This window comes from Rissa tridactyla, chromosome 21, assembly GCF_028500815.1.
Source record: "Rissa tridactyla isolate bRisTri1 chromosome 21, bRisTri1.patW.cur.20221130, whole genome shotgun sequence".
In the NCBI taxonomy this organism is placed as follows: Eukaryota; Metazoa; Chordata; class Aves; order Charadriiformes; family Laridae; genus Rissa; species Rissa tridactyla.
Window position 1 is genome coordinate 3,758,248 of NC_071486.1, and position 14,941 is coordinate 3,773,188.

General features: G+C 56.3%; 2 protein-coding genes across 2 annotated transcripts; both read right to left on the reverse strand.

Moving 5' to 3' along the window:
• Positions 1 to 1,533: 1,533 nt before the first annotated feature.
• On the reverse strand, positions 1,534 to 6,789 carry LOC128900443 (pepsin B-like). The gene is made up of 9 exons (XM_054181581.1): positions 5,691 to 6,789; positions 4,648 to 4,798; positions 4,093 to 4,210; positions 3,701 to 3,819; positions 2,909 to 3,108; positions 2,622 to 2,744; positions 2,397 to 2,541; positions 2,068 to 2,166; positions 1,534 to 1,793 (listed from the first exon to the last, which is right to left on the reverse strand). Exons 1-9 carry the CDS (start codon positions 5,822 to 5,824, stop codon positions 1,641 to 1,643), a joined length of 1,242 nt encoding a protein of 413 aa, XP_054037556.1. The 5' UTR covers positions 5,825 to 6,789; the 3' UTR covers positions 1,534 to 1,640.
• A 1,791-nt stretch (positions 6,790 to 8,580) lies between these two features.
• LOC128900444 (pepsin B-like) lies at positions 8,581 to 12,978 on the reverse strand. Its single transcript, XM_054181583.1, has 9 exons — positions 12,169 to 12,978; positions 11,664 to 11,817; positions 11,128 to 11,245; positions 10,508 to 10,626; positions 9,940 to 10,139; positions 9,664 to 9,786; positions 9,292 to 9,436; positions 8,940 to 9,038; positions 8,581 to 8,753 (listed from the first exon to the last, which is right to left on the reverse strand). The coding sequence occupies exons 1-9, from the start codon at positions 12,222 to 12,224 to the stop codon at positions 8,601 to 8,603; spliced, it is 1,167 nt and encodes a 388-aa protein (XP_054037558.1). The 5' UTR covers positions 12,225 to 12,978; the 3' UTR covers positions 8,581 to 8,600.
• Positions 12,979 to 14,941: the final 1,963 nt, after the last annotated feature.

The following is a 14,941-nucleotide window of genomic DNA, read 5'->3' on the forward strand; positions in this document are numbered from 1 at the left end:
GGTCTTCACACCAGGCTTTTACAGCTCCCTGCACCAGGATCATGCAGGTCCTTGCACCAGGGACATAAACCATCCACCGGCATCATGCAGCTCCTTGCACAGGGATCATATAGCCCTTTGACCTGGATCATGCAGCTCCTTGCATGGGGGTCATGTGGCTCCTTCCTTGCACCGGGACCGTGCAGGTCCTTGCACAAGGGTTGTGCAGCTCAGAAAGGTCATACACCTTTCACCAGGACCATGCAGCTCCTTGCACCGGGATCATATAGCCCCTTGCACCAGGGTCGCACATCTCTGCACCAGGATTGTGTAGATCCTTGCACCGGGATCCTACAGCTCCTTGCACCAGAGTTTTACCCCCCCTTGCACTGGTGCCAGAAGCTCACTGTGCCCATGGAGGGCTGGCGGTGACCTGGAGATGTGCTGGGTGGTGGAGAGCAGGGCGCTTGTCCCCCTCCAGACAGGACCCTTGGGGTCAGGCCGCTGCCAGGTGAGGCTGTGCGGGGATCGCAGAGCTTTTTGTGTGAGATGAACTCTGCAGGGACTGGGGGTGGTGGCGGGAGGCAGCGGTGGGGACCCTGCCCAGCCCAAGGCAGCAAGCCCCCTGCACCCCGAGTCCCCAGGGCTCAGTGTCACCCTGCCACCCAGCTGCCCGTGGCACCAGGACGGCATTTCCCTCTCTGTGGCTGGGAGCTCCCCGCTCCGCAGGACCCGCCGTGGCAGATTTGGCTGGAAACAGCAGATTTAACGGGTGGTCACATGCCCCAGCGGGGTGACTGTCATCTGACCGGCAGACGGGTGTCGGACAACGGGCCATGGGCCCTTCAGTGCTGCATCTCCTGTGCATCGCCCCATGCTGCACCTCGAGGAGCAGCATCCTGGGTCCGGTCCAGGCACCTGGCGCTGGACCAGTCTGTCTGACACTGCATCCAGCAGCTCCTCTTGGAGGGGAATCCAGACACCCCAAGTTTTGGTGACATCCGTGTCCCAGGCACGCCACCCCCTTCCTTCTCATCATCCATCCTTCGAGGCTGCAACAATGAAGAGATTTACCCCTTGAGAACAAAACCAGGGCATTTTCTGCAGCCTGAGTGTCCTTGCGTGACACTTTTTAATCCCTAATTTATTTGCAAATACGCGTGGGCAATTCCCCCAAACCTAATGAACTGAGAGCCGTTCACACGTAGCTCCTCGTCTCTGCACATCCTGCTCCAAACTGGTTTCTGAAGCCTCCAGCGATGGCTCCAGCTCAGCCCTGGGGTCCCCGAGCCTTGGCTAGCACATGGTGCAGCCTGAATTTCTCCCAGTCATCCCAGTTTCCCAGCCAGCCCCAGCAGGAATCCGGGTCCCGCTCAAAAAGGAGACCCCAAATTTGTCATCGCTGCAAACTCAAAGTGCTCCGTGCACAGCTGAAAGCCCAGGCAGCACCTGGAAACCTCGAGCATGAGCTCAGACTTTGGTGTTTTATTAAGAAGAGCTGTGCCAGATCATGCTCAGCCGCAGCCAGACGAGACACGAGGCAGATTTGCAGCCCTTTATTCACCACAGGAGAGTTGGAGACTATTCCTCTCCGTACAGGGGTCTGAGGGAGGATAGGGTTTTGCGGGGACAAATTATCCCACGGGCGATGCTCAGCATCCCTAGGCTGACAAGGCAAAGCCAACTCTGTTGTTGGCCACGTCGAAGATGGAGTAATACTGCCGGAGGAAGATGTTGCCGAGGATCCAGAGTGGCTGGCCGCTGGCAGAGCCCACGTACGTGCTCTCGACCCCAACGGTGCAGACGCCGTCGATCTGTCGGGGGGAAAGAAGCAAATTTCAGCGCCGGTGAGGAGCACGGGGGATTTGTACTGCCCCTGCCTTCATGGCTGCTTTGGCTGGGAGCAGGATTAGACCCTCCTTACAGTCGCATACAGGCGCGTAAAAAACCCCGTGAAACTGGGGGCTGGGCAATATGGCACTAAGGCTGCTGGAAACCTCTGTTTGAAAAGAACCTCTCATTTTTCTCCTGGGCAAAACTGCCCTGTGACGGTGAAAGGCGTGTTGGGAATAATAAAATCACACCTACATTTAAGACATAGACAGAGGGAGGCAGCGGTAACTGGGCTCCGCTGATGGCAAAGTACAGGGTGGGCATGCTCGGCACGTCGCTGCAGTCGACGACAAACTGCAAAAGAAGCAAAGAGGGGCAGAGGGGTCAGGTTTAGCATGTTTGGAAGAATTATTGTTGGTTTACACCACTGCCAGGGGAGATGCAGCACTGCAGTGTTGTTTCAGGTGGGATGTTTTGCTCCAGAGGTGCCGGGAGCCCTCCATCGCTCCGCATTGCCCCCCCCAGGTGCGTCCTCATCCCACGGCACCAGGCCCTCATGTGTGCGGGGCATCCTTCCCACCTACCCCGTAGTCATTCTCCTCTGCACCCAGCGCCTGCAGGAAGGCTGACATGAATTGTCCTGGGATGGTCAGCAGGAACGTCCCGGTGTCCACAATCCCATGACAGCCTTGGCTGCACCAGCCGGTGGCCGACGGCCCGATGGAGAACCTGGAGAGAGCGGAAGAAACAGCATCGGAAAAGGCTCCCTCCGTCCAAGACCCCTCTCCAAGCCACGGTGCAGCACTTACTTCTCGATCCCGATCTTCCAGTACAATTCCTCAACCACAGGAGCCCATAAAACCTCTCCGGAATATAGCTGGGGGTCAACCCCTCCGAGGATGACTTCCCCACCGTAATTATAGGTTGGGTTGCTGGAAAGACATGAAATTCAACCCCAAATCAGGCTGGCTGCTCAGCAGAAAGCGGTGTAACATAGAGGTGTGCGGGGAGAACGTGTGGATGGGGAGGGGATGAAGAAAAGGACGGATCCAGGCTGTGTCTGTGCGAGAGAGAGATCCGGCGTCACGGGTCTCACCGCGAGTAATAGAAGCTGAAGATGGGTTCGGCGAGCTGGTTCTGCTGCAGCATGTTCTGCATCAGCGTGTTGAAACCGCCGACGGCAACGCCCGGGTAAGCCATGCCCAAAATCCCATCGAATTCCAGGTAGTAAAAGGGGCTGCTGGGCTCATCCAGGCTCAGACCGAACTCCTGGTTCCTGATGACAATGTTCTGGATCTAGAGGGCGAGGAAAGACACTGGGAGATGTCGGCATTTGGGACATTCCCCTTTGACATCAACACCCCAAGCGTGGAGTTTTTAGGGAGACTCAGGGATGGCCAGGAAGGTCATGAAGATAAATCTGCACTGAGAGGCGTTGAGCTCTTCCCCATCACAGATGGGGGCAGCCTGGCTCTTATTCTTTGTCCCATCACCCTTATTATTTCATAGAAATACCCACAAAATGGGTTTGTCTCAGTTACATTAAAATAAAAGCACATTTTCACTGCGTGCAAGTCTCACAACAGAACATTTCGTAGGTCCTGTAACGACGAAGCTCAGCCGTCGGTGTAAAAAGCAAACATTTAATGCCAGAGCAGCGATGAACAGCCCAGGGGACTTGGCCTGGGTTTATTTGCACATCCCAGTCTCTGAGTGAATTTATGCTGACACGCCATAAACCCTACATGGGCGATCCAGGCACTAATATCCAAAATAAGAAGGTACTTTCAGCTACCCCCTAAATTTTTAACTGAATTGGACTGATCACAACCGCAGTCCCTTCTTACCCCGATGGCAGCAACGCACCAGCACATCAGAAGGCACTTACTGTCACCGTGTCATACCCTAACAGCACCGACAGGTCACCGAACCCGTAGCTCAGGGTGTAGGTCACACCGATGTCCGAGAAGGTGGAGGACAGGCTGGGGTTGAACCTGGCATGATTCCCTGCACGGAGAGAAGGTCACAGCCCCCAGGTCACACCCTGCCCTGGGTTCAGCATCCCCGTCCCCACACGGGGAGAAATCCCCAGCAAGGGGCTTCCCAGGGAAGGGGCCATCCAAAACCAGCCCCACCGGTGTCACCGAGCCGAGAGCAAACACCAAACCCCCCGTCGGCTCTCACTGATTTCCCTGCTATAGCTGCGGCCCGCAGCCTGCGAGGGATGCCTGAGATGGGGGAGAAACCCCGGCCCCGTCGTGTCCCCCGGGGGATGCTCACCGCAGGCTGGCGTCTGGCAGTAGGTGGAGGGCACCCACAGGTTGGCAGAGCCGGTGTCGAAGAGCACCAGGAAATTTTGCGGGGGGGTCCCGATACTGATCTCCCCGAAGTAGAAGGACTGTGAACAAGAGCGTGGGAGGATTTCTCTTTCTGCCTGTTTTTTTCTGAGCGAGAGTTTTCAGCTCTCTGCCCTCTGCTAGCTGAGAAACCCGAACTGCTACGGGCTTGTAGGAAGGGCTCGCAGTCCTCGAGAGCACCCAGGGCAGCTAAAGCACAGAAGGGGGCAATGATTTGCCTACGACATAACACAGCAAGGCCAGGAGTAGTAGATCTGCCCTGTAACCATCAAACCCTGCTTTTTCCGAGAAGGGAAATTAATTCTGGATAAGACGTGCTGCCTCCTGCCTTCGTCTCCCAACATCACCCGGCCCTCGGAGCCGGCCTATAAAACCAGCAGAACTGCCCATGCCCGCAGGCAGCCAGGAAAGGAGGAGGGCATCCCCAAAAACCGGTGCCAGGTGGCTCGGTTGAGGAAGAAAAAGTGTTAATACTTACATCCAGGTAGTTCGTTAGCGGTTCGTAAGCCACAGCGTTACCCAGCTGGTATTTCCTACCAGGGTCCCCTTTGAGGTCCTTCAGGAAACCCTCCGGCATTCCCTTCTCTCTCATCACCTCCCGCATGGACCTGCCTTTCCTCAGGGGGATCCTGCGCGGGATGAAGATGGCAGTGAGATGCTGAGTGGCCGGGTGGCCCCATCCGTCCCTGCATCCCCATTTGCTGAGAGCAATCCCCGCTCCACGGCCAGACCCTGCACCCTCACACCCACCCTGGCCCTGGCACTCACCTCAGCATCCCCTCCCCGAGCCAGGGGCAGAGCAGGGCCAACACCAGCCACCGCATGGCCCCGGGTGCTGGTGGCTCCATGGCAGCTCCGGCACCAGCTCGGGCAGGGCAGGGTGTATATAACCAGGAGCCGTGCCCAGCCCCTCGCTCCAGACACCCCTGGCCTCTATCTCTGCACCCACCCAACACCAACGCTTGCGGTGCGTTTATCACTGCAGCCGCCCGGATTTTCCCTCTTTACCCGGCTGTTCAGGCGCTCACAGATTGGCCCCGTACCTCTGATACCCAGACCAAATATGTGAATCTGATAAAATGCAAAATCCTGTTGTTATCAGGAGGTTAAAAGTGTTTTCTCTTGCCTTCAGCACCAGTTTGATCATTCCAGAAAACAAAGGCAAAACACACCCTTTATAGCAAACGGAAATTCATGATGCTGGCGTTCCTCTTTTGACCCATCCAGGCAGCCAAGGAAGTGCCACGGGGCTGCAGTATTTCTTCCATCCCAGCCTACAGACTGTTACATCCAATTCCTTCAACACGGCTAGCACGAAACAGCGGCGGTGGTTTTCAGCCCTGCTCCAAACCTCCTGGGAACCAGCACATCCCCCCCAAAACCTCTGTCTTTCCAGGCGTTTGTCCTTCTGTCACTCTGCCCTTCGCTGCCCTCCAGCTCTGCGAATACCCCCAGGGAAGCTGCGATGGGGGCTGGAAGCTGCTGGGTACAGCAGCCCTGAAAGGTGTAACAGGCCTTTACCTGCCTGGTCGCAGCCGCTCAACCGAACCGTCTCCAAAAGACACTTGGATTTGCTGCAGTTTATTATCCGTGTCAGTTAGGCTCAGGTCACACGTCTGGTGCTGTCTCCCATATGCTTTGGGTGATGCTCTCATAGCCAGGCAGGAAAAATCCAGGGGAGTGTGTATTTAGGCATTCATTTCCAGGGGATTTTTAGTCCCAGGAGACCCTTTCCTCCTCCTGGGAAGGTGCTACCAGTCCCTGCCGGGTCACTGGGGACCCATCCTGGCATCTGGTGGCCGGAGGATGCTGCTCAGCCTCGCGCTCCGAAGCCTGGGCACTCACAGCCTGCAGAAACTCTGCCACTTGCTGCCGGGGAGCGGTGACGGTCCCCACGTCCCCATCAGCCTGGCAGCCTCATCTGCGCCGGTCTGTGGGCTCATCTCCTGTGGAAAACCTGAGGAGAGAAACATGGGGTTGTTTTTCCATGCAAAGCTCTCAGCAGAGGAGCCCCAGCTGGACCAAAAGCTCACGGCTGCCCAGAGCCCTCTGCCTGGGGGACGCGGCGCTGGGCTTTAACCACGTCCTTTAACACCTATTGCTTCGAGCACCCGCCACACGCTGCCGTTCTGTTCCCATTTTGCAGGGACCAAGACCAAAAATCCTTCTCCGGATCTGAATGTCCCCACGGGTGTCACCAATACACGCAGCCCAGGGAGGAGGCAGAAGCGGGACAAGCGCCGCTCTCCCCGGGGTCGGGCAGGAGCGTCCCCGCTGTCCTTTGCTGTAGGGCACTTGCAGACACCCCACTCCCCGCTGGCACTGGGGACAGACCCCAGCAGAGCCTCGGTGCTCCCATCCGAGCTTTGAGCCAGTGGCAACTCAGGAAACATCCCCCCCCCGGAGCCCCTTTCCTCCTCCATCGCATCCCGATGGATCTGCCTTTGCTTGGCCGAATCCTGCAGGAAGCAAAGGGAAGAGCAAAGGGCAGCAGGGACACGGTCAGCTGTCACTTGTCCCTTCCTGCCACCGCTGCTGCCAGAGCAGCTTCAGCTCTGGGAAACCTCCCCATTTTATAGGGGAGGAGGAATGCCCTTCCCCGCGATCCGCGCCTGCCTCCTCTCCCTCTCGCTGCACTCAGCCTGTGTCAATATTTTGACACAAAGCACAGAGGAGTTTGTGTCCTTTCTCTGCTGAAATGACAGAGCTATTAATACATCTGATAATGAGCTCCAATGATAAGGACCTTCTAAGAAACAAGTCTGGATCCCGGGAAATAGCGGTGTTACCCGAGCCTCCCCCGGCAAAGGTGTTCCCCGTCCCCTTTGGCCACAGACCAGAATTCCCGATACTCTGGCTGTTGTTTCACCTGACTGAATAGCCCCACTTTGGGATTTAGGGGTCATTTGGATGTCATGGCTGACCTAATCTGGCCTCATATTCCCGCTTTGAGTATGGAATTCCCGTATTGCTCTGCGGGAATTGGAGGAATTCCCACTTCCTTTGTGGGAATCAGAGGGCTTTGTTACACCTTATCCAGCTGCAAGGAAGGTTAGTGGGTGGCTTCCCGCACGCACCTCTGACAAGGTTTCCCGATGCCCAGCGAGAGGGACGGAGCTGGGGACCGACCGTCCCCGTGGCTTTACCCTCGGCCGGTCAGAGCAGCCCTGCAAGTACCAGCAGCAGCAGGAGACAGGACAGAGTGTCCCTGCGGTCACTCCAAGGTCACCGCAGACTGCAAGCAAAGCAATGTCCACCGCCACCAGCTAACTCTGTGTTTGCCTGGGTCGGTGCTGGTGAGCATCTCCCCGGGGCGACTGGAGGAGGGCGAAGCTGTTCCGCCCCATTAGGGGCTCCATGGCATTTCCAGACACGCACCAGTGCCTGATGGCCCAGAGCAGAACTGGCTTTTTGGGGAATCCCTCGGGGAACTCCTGTCTCCGGGGCTGTGGTTGGTGTTTAAGACCAACCCCAGCCACCTTTTGGTGTCCAGACGCCTCGCACCGCAGCCTGGGGCATGGTACTTCTCCCCTGCAAAGCAAAGCCCTTGCAGGAATCAGGCTCAGGACACTCGTTCCGGGCTTGGCCCTCCTTGAGGACAAGGAAGACAGAAGCGGGGTGCAGCCAGAGCCAGGATTTGGGGGATGGCAGCTGCCTGCTTTCCAACACACAAGGTCTGCAACGCCCCGCTGAGTCCACAAGCCCCACAGAGGGGATGGGGCTGGGCTGTGGGACATCCTTCTCTAGGTGACCCTGCTCTGGCAGGGGGGTTGGACTAGTTGATCTCCAGAGGTCCCTTCCAACCCTACCATTCTGTGATCCTCATACCCAAGGGATGGGCTGAACCATCTGGAGGACCTACCCTGGGCACCAGCGTGGGGAAGGACCGGTGGCTCCCGTCCCTGCGCTCATTGGGCCGTGAGCTGAGCTGCAGCTCGTGCCTTCTGTGATTATCAGAGCCACCCCCAAGATCAATAATTCACTATAGATAAAGGCTGAGACTCAGTCCCACAGCCCTTCGGAGCCGAGAGCATGTCACACCCCTTTGCAAGAAACATAAATACGTCAATTTTAGATTTGAAGCAGCCCAGGGGCAGCTTCCCCACCACTTCCCCTGTGCTGACTCTGTGGAAATCTGCCTGGCAGTTCATCACGGCGCTTACCTTGCTGGAGAAAGAGTATCTGAGACACACAACCCATCAGTCTGCGCTCAGTCATCGCTCGGCAAACTCAGAAGGTCAGAGACGGTGTGGGATGTTGGGGTTTATTGGTAACAGGAGACTGTGAAAACACACTTACACAGAAATCCCGGAGGGACAGGGAGCCATGCAGGCACGTAAAGGAACATAAAGGTCCATAGGAACCCCCCAGCAGCGCTGGTTTAAGGTGCGTTTGGCCAGGAGAGGGGCTGGATTCCGCTGCTCCGCTCCTCTACGCCGACGGGGCGAAGCCGACACGGTTGTTAGCCATGTCAAAGACGGTGTAATACTCCTTGAGGAAGACATCACCCAAGATCCAGAGTGGCTGCCCGTTCTGGGAAGGCAGGTAGGTGGCCTCAATCCCCAGAGTGCAGTAGCCGTTGTCCTGTAAGAGGGGAATAACCGGGAGTCAGAGCCTCAAACGAGCAGCAGGACCCTGCCGGCTGGGCTGCAGGGCGGTGGGATCTGCCCACACAGGTAGGAAGAGCGTGTTGGTACTTGTCAAGAAGCACCGGGTCCTTTCCTGGCCCTCAAGGACTCAGCAGGACTCAGCTGCTCAGCTAATACATACGTTCAAGACGTAGGCAGAGGGGTAGAGCGGGAGCTGAGCTCCCTTGATGACGAAGGTGATGGTGGGCATGTTGTGGATCTCATTGCAGTCAACTGCATACTGCGGAGAGAGGGTGAAGAGGGGGTTATGGCTGGAACATCACCCACCGAGAGAGGAGAGATACCCCCGTATGCAGGGGTAACAGACACTTTATCCCCTGGCAGTCGCCTCGTCCCTCCCTGATGTGCCTGCAGCTCCATGTTCTGCAGATGCCACGTGAGTTTTGTGGGACCTGGTCAAGCCCGTGGCTTCTGGCTCCCTTAGGAGCCTCCCCGCTGCTCCGTACCACCCCCAGAGCATCCCCTGCACTTACACCGTAGCTGGTCAGCTGGGCCCCCACGGCCTGAAGGAAGCTGTCTATGTACTCCTGGGGCATCGTCAGCAGGAACGTCCCCGTGTCCACGATGGCCTGGCAGCCCTGTTTGCACCAGCCCGTCACTGACTGCCCGATAGCAAACCTGGGTGGAAAACCAGGAGAAGGACGTTACTTTAAGCATCCACCGGCAACTAACCCTGTCTCGGCTGGATCGTTAAGTCTGGGATGCTCTGAAACGCCGTGTCTAACCCCCGCCTTGAGCCCGCGCCTTCTGCAGTAGCTGCAGCTTCATCTGGAGGCCGGCTCTACCACCCTGGTCCCAGGAGCTGCCCGGGTGGATGATGCCCGTCAGGTACAAACACAACTCACTCGTTAAGCGCCACCTGCCAGTAAAGCTCCTGGGTCACTGGTGCCCACACAATGTCCCCGTGGAAGAGCCGAGTGTCGATGCCTCCAAAAATGAGCTCTCCCCCGTAGTTGTAGGTGGGTTGGCTGCAAAAACACAGAATTTCAGCAGCAGAGGTTGGTAAATCAGTGCAATACGCATGGGCTAGCGAGGGACAAATTCACAGGGGACCAGCACGGGGACAGGCAGGGGGACACCGCTGCACGTGGGACGTGCAGAGGACCCCCGCAGATTTTTACCGAGAGAAGTAGAAGCTGAAGATGGGCTGGGTGAGCTGGCCCTGCTGCAGCATGCCCTGCAGTGCGGTGGGCGTCCCTCCCACCGCCAGCGAGGGGTAGGCCATTCCCAGGATCCCATCGAAGTCGGCATAGTAGAAAGGCTGGGTTGGCTCGTTCTTGCTGAGCCCGAACTCCTGTTTTCTGACCGTGATGGTCTGGATCTGGAGGGGGAGGGGACGCCGGGTCAGCCTGCACCCTTAGGCAAACCCGAGCAGCCATCGGATGGGATGACTGATGCTCTGAAAGCCCAACGAGCAACACTGCAAGGTCACAGCTGGTGAAAACATCTGCAGGCAGCTGGGAAAATCAGCAGGAATTGAGTTAAAACAAATAAAAACCCAGCTGGGTAACTGACGGTGGCAATAACCACTTTATATTGGTTCTGCCCATCCCAGGCCCTGGTTTTCCCAAGTCTTGTCTACATGAGTTCTGCCCTTAAGCTGTCCCCCAGGCTCCTTCCCTGGGGGCACCCAGCTGGTGTTGGGGACACAGCGCCCAGGAAGACAGGGAGGGCGTGGGGCGCGCTCACCCTCAGCGTGTCGTAGCCCAGCACCACCGTGAGCGTGCCGCTGCCGTAGGAGATGTTGTAGGACCGGCCGTTGGAGATGAAGGTGGAGGACTTGCTGGGCTTGAACTTCGCGTGATTGTCTGTGGGCGAGAGAAGAGGGCAAAGCTCCTGGGCATGCACTCGCCTGGTGACAGTGGGATTTCACCACCGGACGCTCTGCCGGGATAACGCCTGGGAAAGCGGCTTCCCCGGCAGGGAGCAACTTATGAAGAGTGGATCGGGCTGTTCCTCTGCCTCGTGGTTATCTCTAAGGCAGGGTTTTGCATCCCAGTTTTGTCTGAAACACTCTCAAGGGAACAGCCATTGCGATCACAACCACAGCAGCCCCCCAGCACGAGCAAAGCCGGCAGCAGTTAAATCCCCATCACTCTCCCATCGGCAGTGAGCTACATCGGATGAGCCGTGCCGGGGAGCGGGACATCAGCGCTGTGACTTGTAGTTTTGCTCTTCCCTCTGCCCAGCCACAAAAGGTCAGGCATAAGCATCGTGATTTCTGCGCTCTGGGGACACCCACGATGGCCGTAGCGGTTGGGCCATCTTCGTTAGCCAGGCTCCTAAGGGCATCTCCCAAGGCAACTCACAGCACGCCGGCGTCTGGCAGTAGGTGGAGGGCACCCACAGGTTGGAGGAACCGGTGTCGAAAAGCACCAAGAAGTTTTGCGGCGGGGACCCGATGCTGATCTCCCCGAAGTAGGAGGACTGCAGGTGAGAGATGGGGTGTCTCCGTTGGCCACAGGGTCAGGGACAGAGCAGGCTTTCGCCTCCCAGCCCCGCGCCGGCGTCCCAGCGTTTTGCAGGGGGTCGGGAACGCCAGGCTCACGCTCGCAAATAACAAAGTAGGCAGGAGTGAACTCTCGCCCTGATTTTTCTCCCGAAAGATGTTATATTAAATATTTATTTTGTTATGCCTTTCATTACATATAGAAAAGCATCACTTTTCACGGCTGGAGGAAAACTTTTTCTAAAGTCTACAACAGAAGCTTAAAAAAGAGTGGGGAGAAAGCAATCTCTCACTCCTGGAGGCTCAGGGGTGAACAGATCCGGCAGCTGGGAAGGAGGAGGGACAGGGGAGCGTGGCGTACGGACAGGCAGCGGGAGGGGAAGCTGGGGAACTCACATCCAGGTGGTTGGTTATCGGCTCATACACCACATAGTCCTCACTGAACTGGTATTTCTTGGCAGGATCATATTTAACTTTCTTCAAGTAGTCGTCTAGCACTCCGGCCTCCCTCATTTTCTGCCGTATAGACTTGGCTTTCTTCAGTTTGATTCTGCACAGAGGAGGGAAAAAAAAAAAACAAACCAACAAATACAGCAGAAATCAGGAGGAGATTTGGGCATTTTCAAATTATTAGTTCTCTGGGGTCCTTTGAACCCAGCCACGATGGGAGCCCTCTGCTCAGCTGCCTCGCGTGTCCCCAGGGGCTGCCCTCCCAGCGAGGGATGCAGCCTGGGCTGGGACCACGACGGTCCGTGGAGATGCAGAAGGCTGGAGTCACACCTGGTTAGACTTGGTCGGCATCCTCGGGGACACAGGGCAGCCCGGGTTACAACTGCAGCCAGGCTCTGTTATCTACCCTCTCCCGACTCTTTCCGCCCAGCGGCTGCTGCAGGACACCCACCTCACCAGCCCCTCCGAGAGCTGGAGACACACCAGGGCCAGGATGAACCACTTCATGGTGCAGCAGTTGTCCACCGGTCCACACACACCTCCTCAGAGACCGCAGCAGACAGGCTGAGCTGCTTGGATTCCCCGTTTTTATACCGGGAAGCAGTGACTCCCCCTTATCTGCTAACCTCCGTTTTCCATTACCACCACGCGCACCCCCGGCTTCAAGGGTTTCTTTGTATTTTGGGCCACGAGGATTTTGAGGAGTTTGTGTCCTTAAGCGAGGCGCTCAGGTGAGAATCGAGCAGCACACGTCTTCGATAGCAAGATCAAAGTGTTACCATCCGATAAGGGGCCAGCTCTTATCACAGCAAAGAGAGGAGTGACCCAAACGTCACCATCATGGGGCGTTATCTGTGTTCGTCAAAACCTGTTCAAACCTTTTCCCAAAACAAACGCGCTCGCGGCTCTTGGCGCAGGATGGAAACGCGTCGGACTTTTGTCGGCCGTTCTTCCGCCCGCCTGCAGGGACCTTCTGGCGTGGAGGAGGGATGGCTGCTGGCGTTGAGGCTTTTCCAGGGGACAGTGCAGAGAGCTGGAGCCGGTAGTTCTGTTCCCCCCGTCCCGGGGGCTCAGGGAGACCACGAGGTTTCTTCTGCTTTCTCGTAGGTGGTTTCCAGCACTGTTCTGCTTTCTGGTCTGTCCTTCTCCGCTTCTTCATCTGGTCTGTCCTTCTCCACCACTTCATCAGCCTCCCAGTCTTTCACCATCCTCTCCTCCAGGTACAGCTCATTTCCACGTGTCACACACCCCAGTCCTGCTTCTGCTTTCATACTCTTTTGAACAGAATCACAGAATGGTTCGGGTTCGAAGGGACCTCAAAGATCATCTAGTTCCAACCCCCCTGCCCTGGGCAGGGACACCTCCCACCAGCCCAGGTTGCTCCAAGTCCCGTCCAGCCTGGCCTTGAACCCCTCCAGGGATGGGGCAGCCACAGCTTCTCTGGGCAACCTGGGCCAGGGGCTCACCACCCTCACAGCCAAGAATTTCTTCCCCAGATCCCATCTAAATCTCCCCTCTTTCAGTTTAAACCCGTTCCCCCTCGTCCCATGGCTCCCCTCCCTGATCCCGAGTCCCTCCCCAGCTTTCCTGGAGCCCCTTTAGGGACTGGCAGGGGCTGGAAGGTCTCCCCGGAGCCTTCTCTTCTCCAGGCTGAACCCCCCCCAGCTCTCTCAGCCTGTCCCCACAGCAGAGGGGCTCCAGCCCTCATCACATATTTTTCCTTTTTTTTTTTTTTTTTTTTGTAAATTTTGTGGAGCAAGTAATTCCCTTTCCATCCTGCATTAAAAGGCAGGTGCTGTGCCTCCCTGCATGGGGGAGGTTTAACCCACCCGTGGAGGAAGCTCTCGGGGTTTAACCCATCCACTGGGCCCTTGCCCCAGCCTGGAAAATCAGGAAATTTCTCATTGGCCTTTTTTTTTTTTTTTCTGTGAAAAAAAAAAAAAAAAAAGAGAGAACCACAAACACAGACCTCCCAAAACAGCCAACAAACACCCAAACATTTTCGGTACAACCAAAATATTTTCTAGCAAATGGACCAAAATGTTTTCGGTCATAACCTAAATATTTTCCAGCAAACAGATCAAAATATTTTTGGTTATAAGCTAAATATTTTCTAGCAAAGGGACCAAAATATTTTCAGTTATAACCTAAATATATTCTAGACCTCCTCTGGCCCTGTTTGAATCCTGGCTGGGAGCAGCCTGGCTCTTCACAGCGGGGGAATCGCTCTCTCCATCACCCGCCGATAGCCCGGCGTCGCTATCGCTGCGCTCATCCCGTGTCAATGCTCTGCACAGATTTTATTCCCTGGGGAGCACCGGGGAGTATGTGTCCTTTGCTGGATATTGAGACTATAATAAAGCAATTATCTTGTTTGCTAGCAGGATTGATAGAAAGATCAACTTATTAAGATTGGATAAAAAAGCAAATTCTGGCTGAAAGCAAAGAGCAGTTATCAAAACGTCAATATACCGAGTGTTATCTGCAGGTCCCCACGGGGACTCAGCCCTGCCAAAAGACAAAGGAATAAGGTGCCCTCTACAGCACACACAAACACATTCTACTTTTGCCACTTCTTGACCCAAAGTTAGGCAGCACTCGTTTGCCGAGGCGTTTAGTCTAAGAGAAATCGAGGATTTAGGGTTTCTAACGCCAGAGATGCCGTGTCCCTGCGCAGGGCCAGCAGCACGCACCCACGCCACTCCAAGGCAGGAGCTTCTCGTTGGGCATTTCCCCTCCTTCGCTTGCAGTTTCTTTTCTGGGTTGGTGCAAACAGCTCCAGCCCGGGGAATCCCATCTCTTCCAGATGAATTCCGATCCCCTTTGCATCCCAGGGCCGACTCCGCCACCTCTCCCGGGACATCGCAGCGGTGCAAAGCCAGCGAAGGAGCTGAGCCATGAGCAGCAGACGTCCCGGCCGCCCAGAGGACTGCAACAATTTCAACATGAGCCAACAAACCCTAGTAAACCATCAGCCACTGCAGAGGTGGGCACCTTCTCCCAAAAGCCGGTAGCTCTCGACAGAGTGTTCTCGCAGAACTAGAAACGGGCTCTAAAGTGGGATCCAGCCTCCCCTGTGACCCAAAGACCTCTCCTGCCTGCAGACACCACTCCCAGGGCCACCAGGGGACAGGAACCTTTCCAAAGACATCGCCATCACCCTGAATTTCCTATAGGCTGCCAGAGGCTCCGCTTTACCCACGGCAATGGAGGAGAAGTAACAG

What these genes read in the sequence shown, in the direction of transcription:
- LOC128900443 (XM_054181581.1), bottom strand. Translation starts at nt 5,824, where the DNA reads ATGAGAGCATCACCCAAAGCATATGGGAGACAGCACCAGACGTGTGAC. An exon ending in CTGCCAGACGCCAGCCTGCG is followed by an intron (nt 3,820 to 4,092) that starts GTGAGCATCCCC and finishes CTCTCCGTGCAG; the next exon opens with GGAATCATGCCAGGTTCAAC. An exon ending in TGGAAGATCGGGATCGAGAA is followed by an intron (nt 2,542 to 2,621) that starts GTAAGTGCTGCA and finishes CGCTCTCTCCAG; the next exon opens with GTTCTCCATCGGGCCGTCGG.
- LOC128900444 (XM_054181583.1), bottom strand. Translation starts at nt 12,224, where the DNA reads ATGAAGTGGTTCATCCTGGCCCTGGTGTGTCTCCAGCTCTCGGAGGGG. An exon ending in CTGCCAGACGCCGGCGTGCT is followed by an intron (nt 10,627 to 11,127) that starts GTGAGTTGCCTT and finishes TCTCGCCCACAG; the next exon opens with ACAATCACGCGAAGTTCAAG. An exon ending in CCCAGCTGACCAGCTACGGT is followed by an intron (nt 9,039 to 9,291) that starts GTAAGTGCAGGG and finishes CTCTCTCCGCAG; the next exon opens with TATGCAGTTGACTGCAATGA.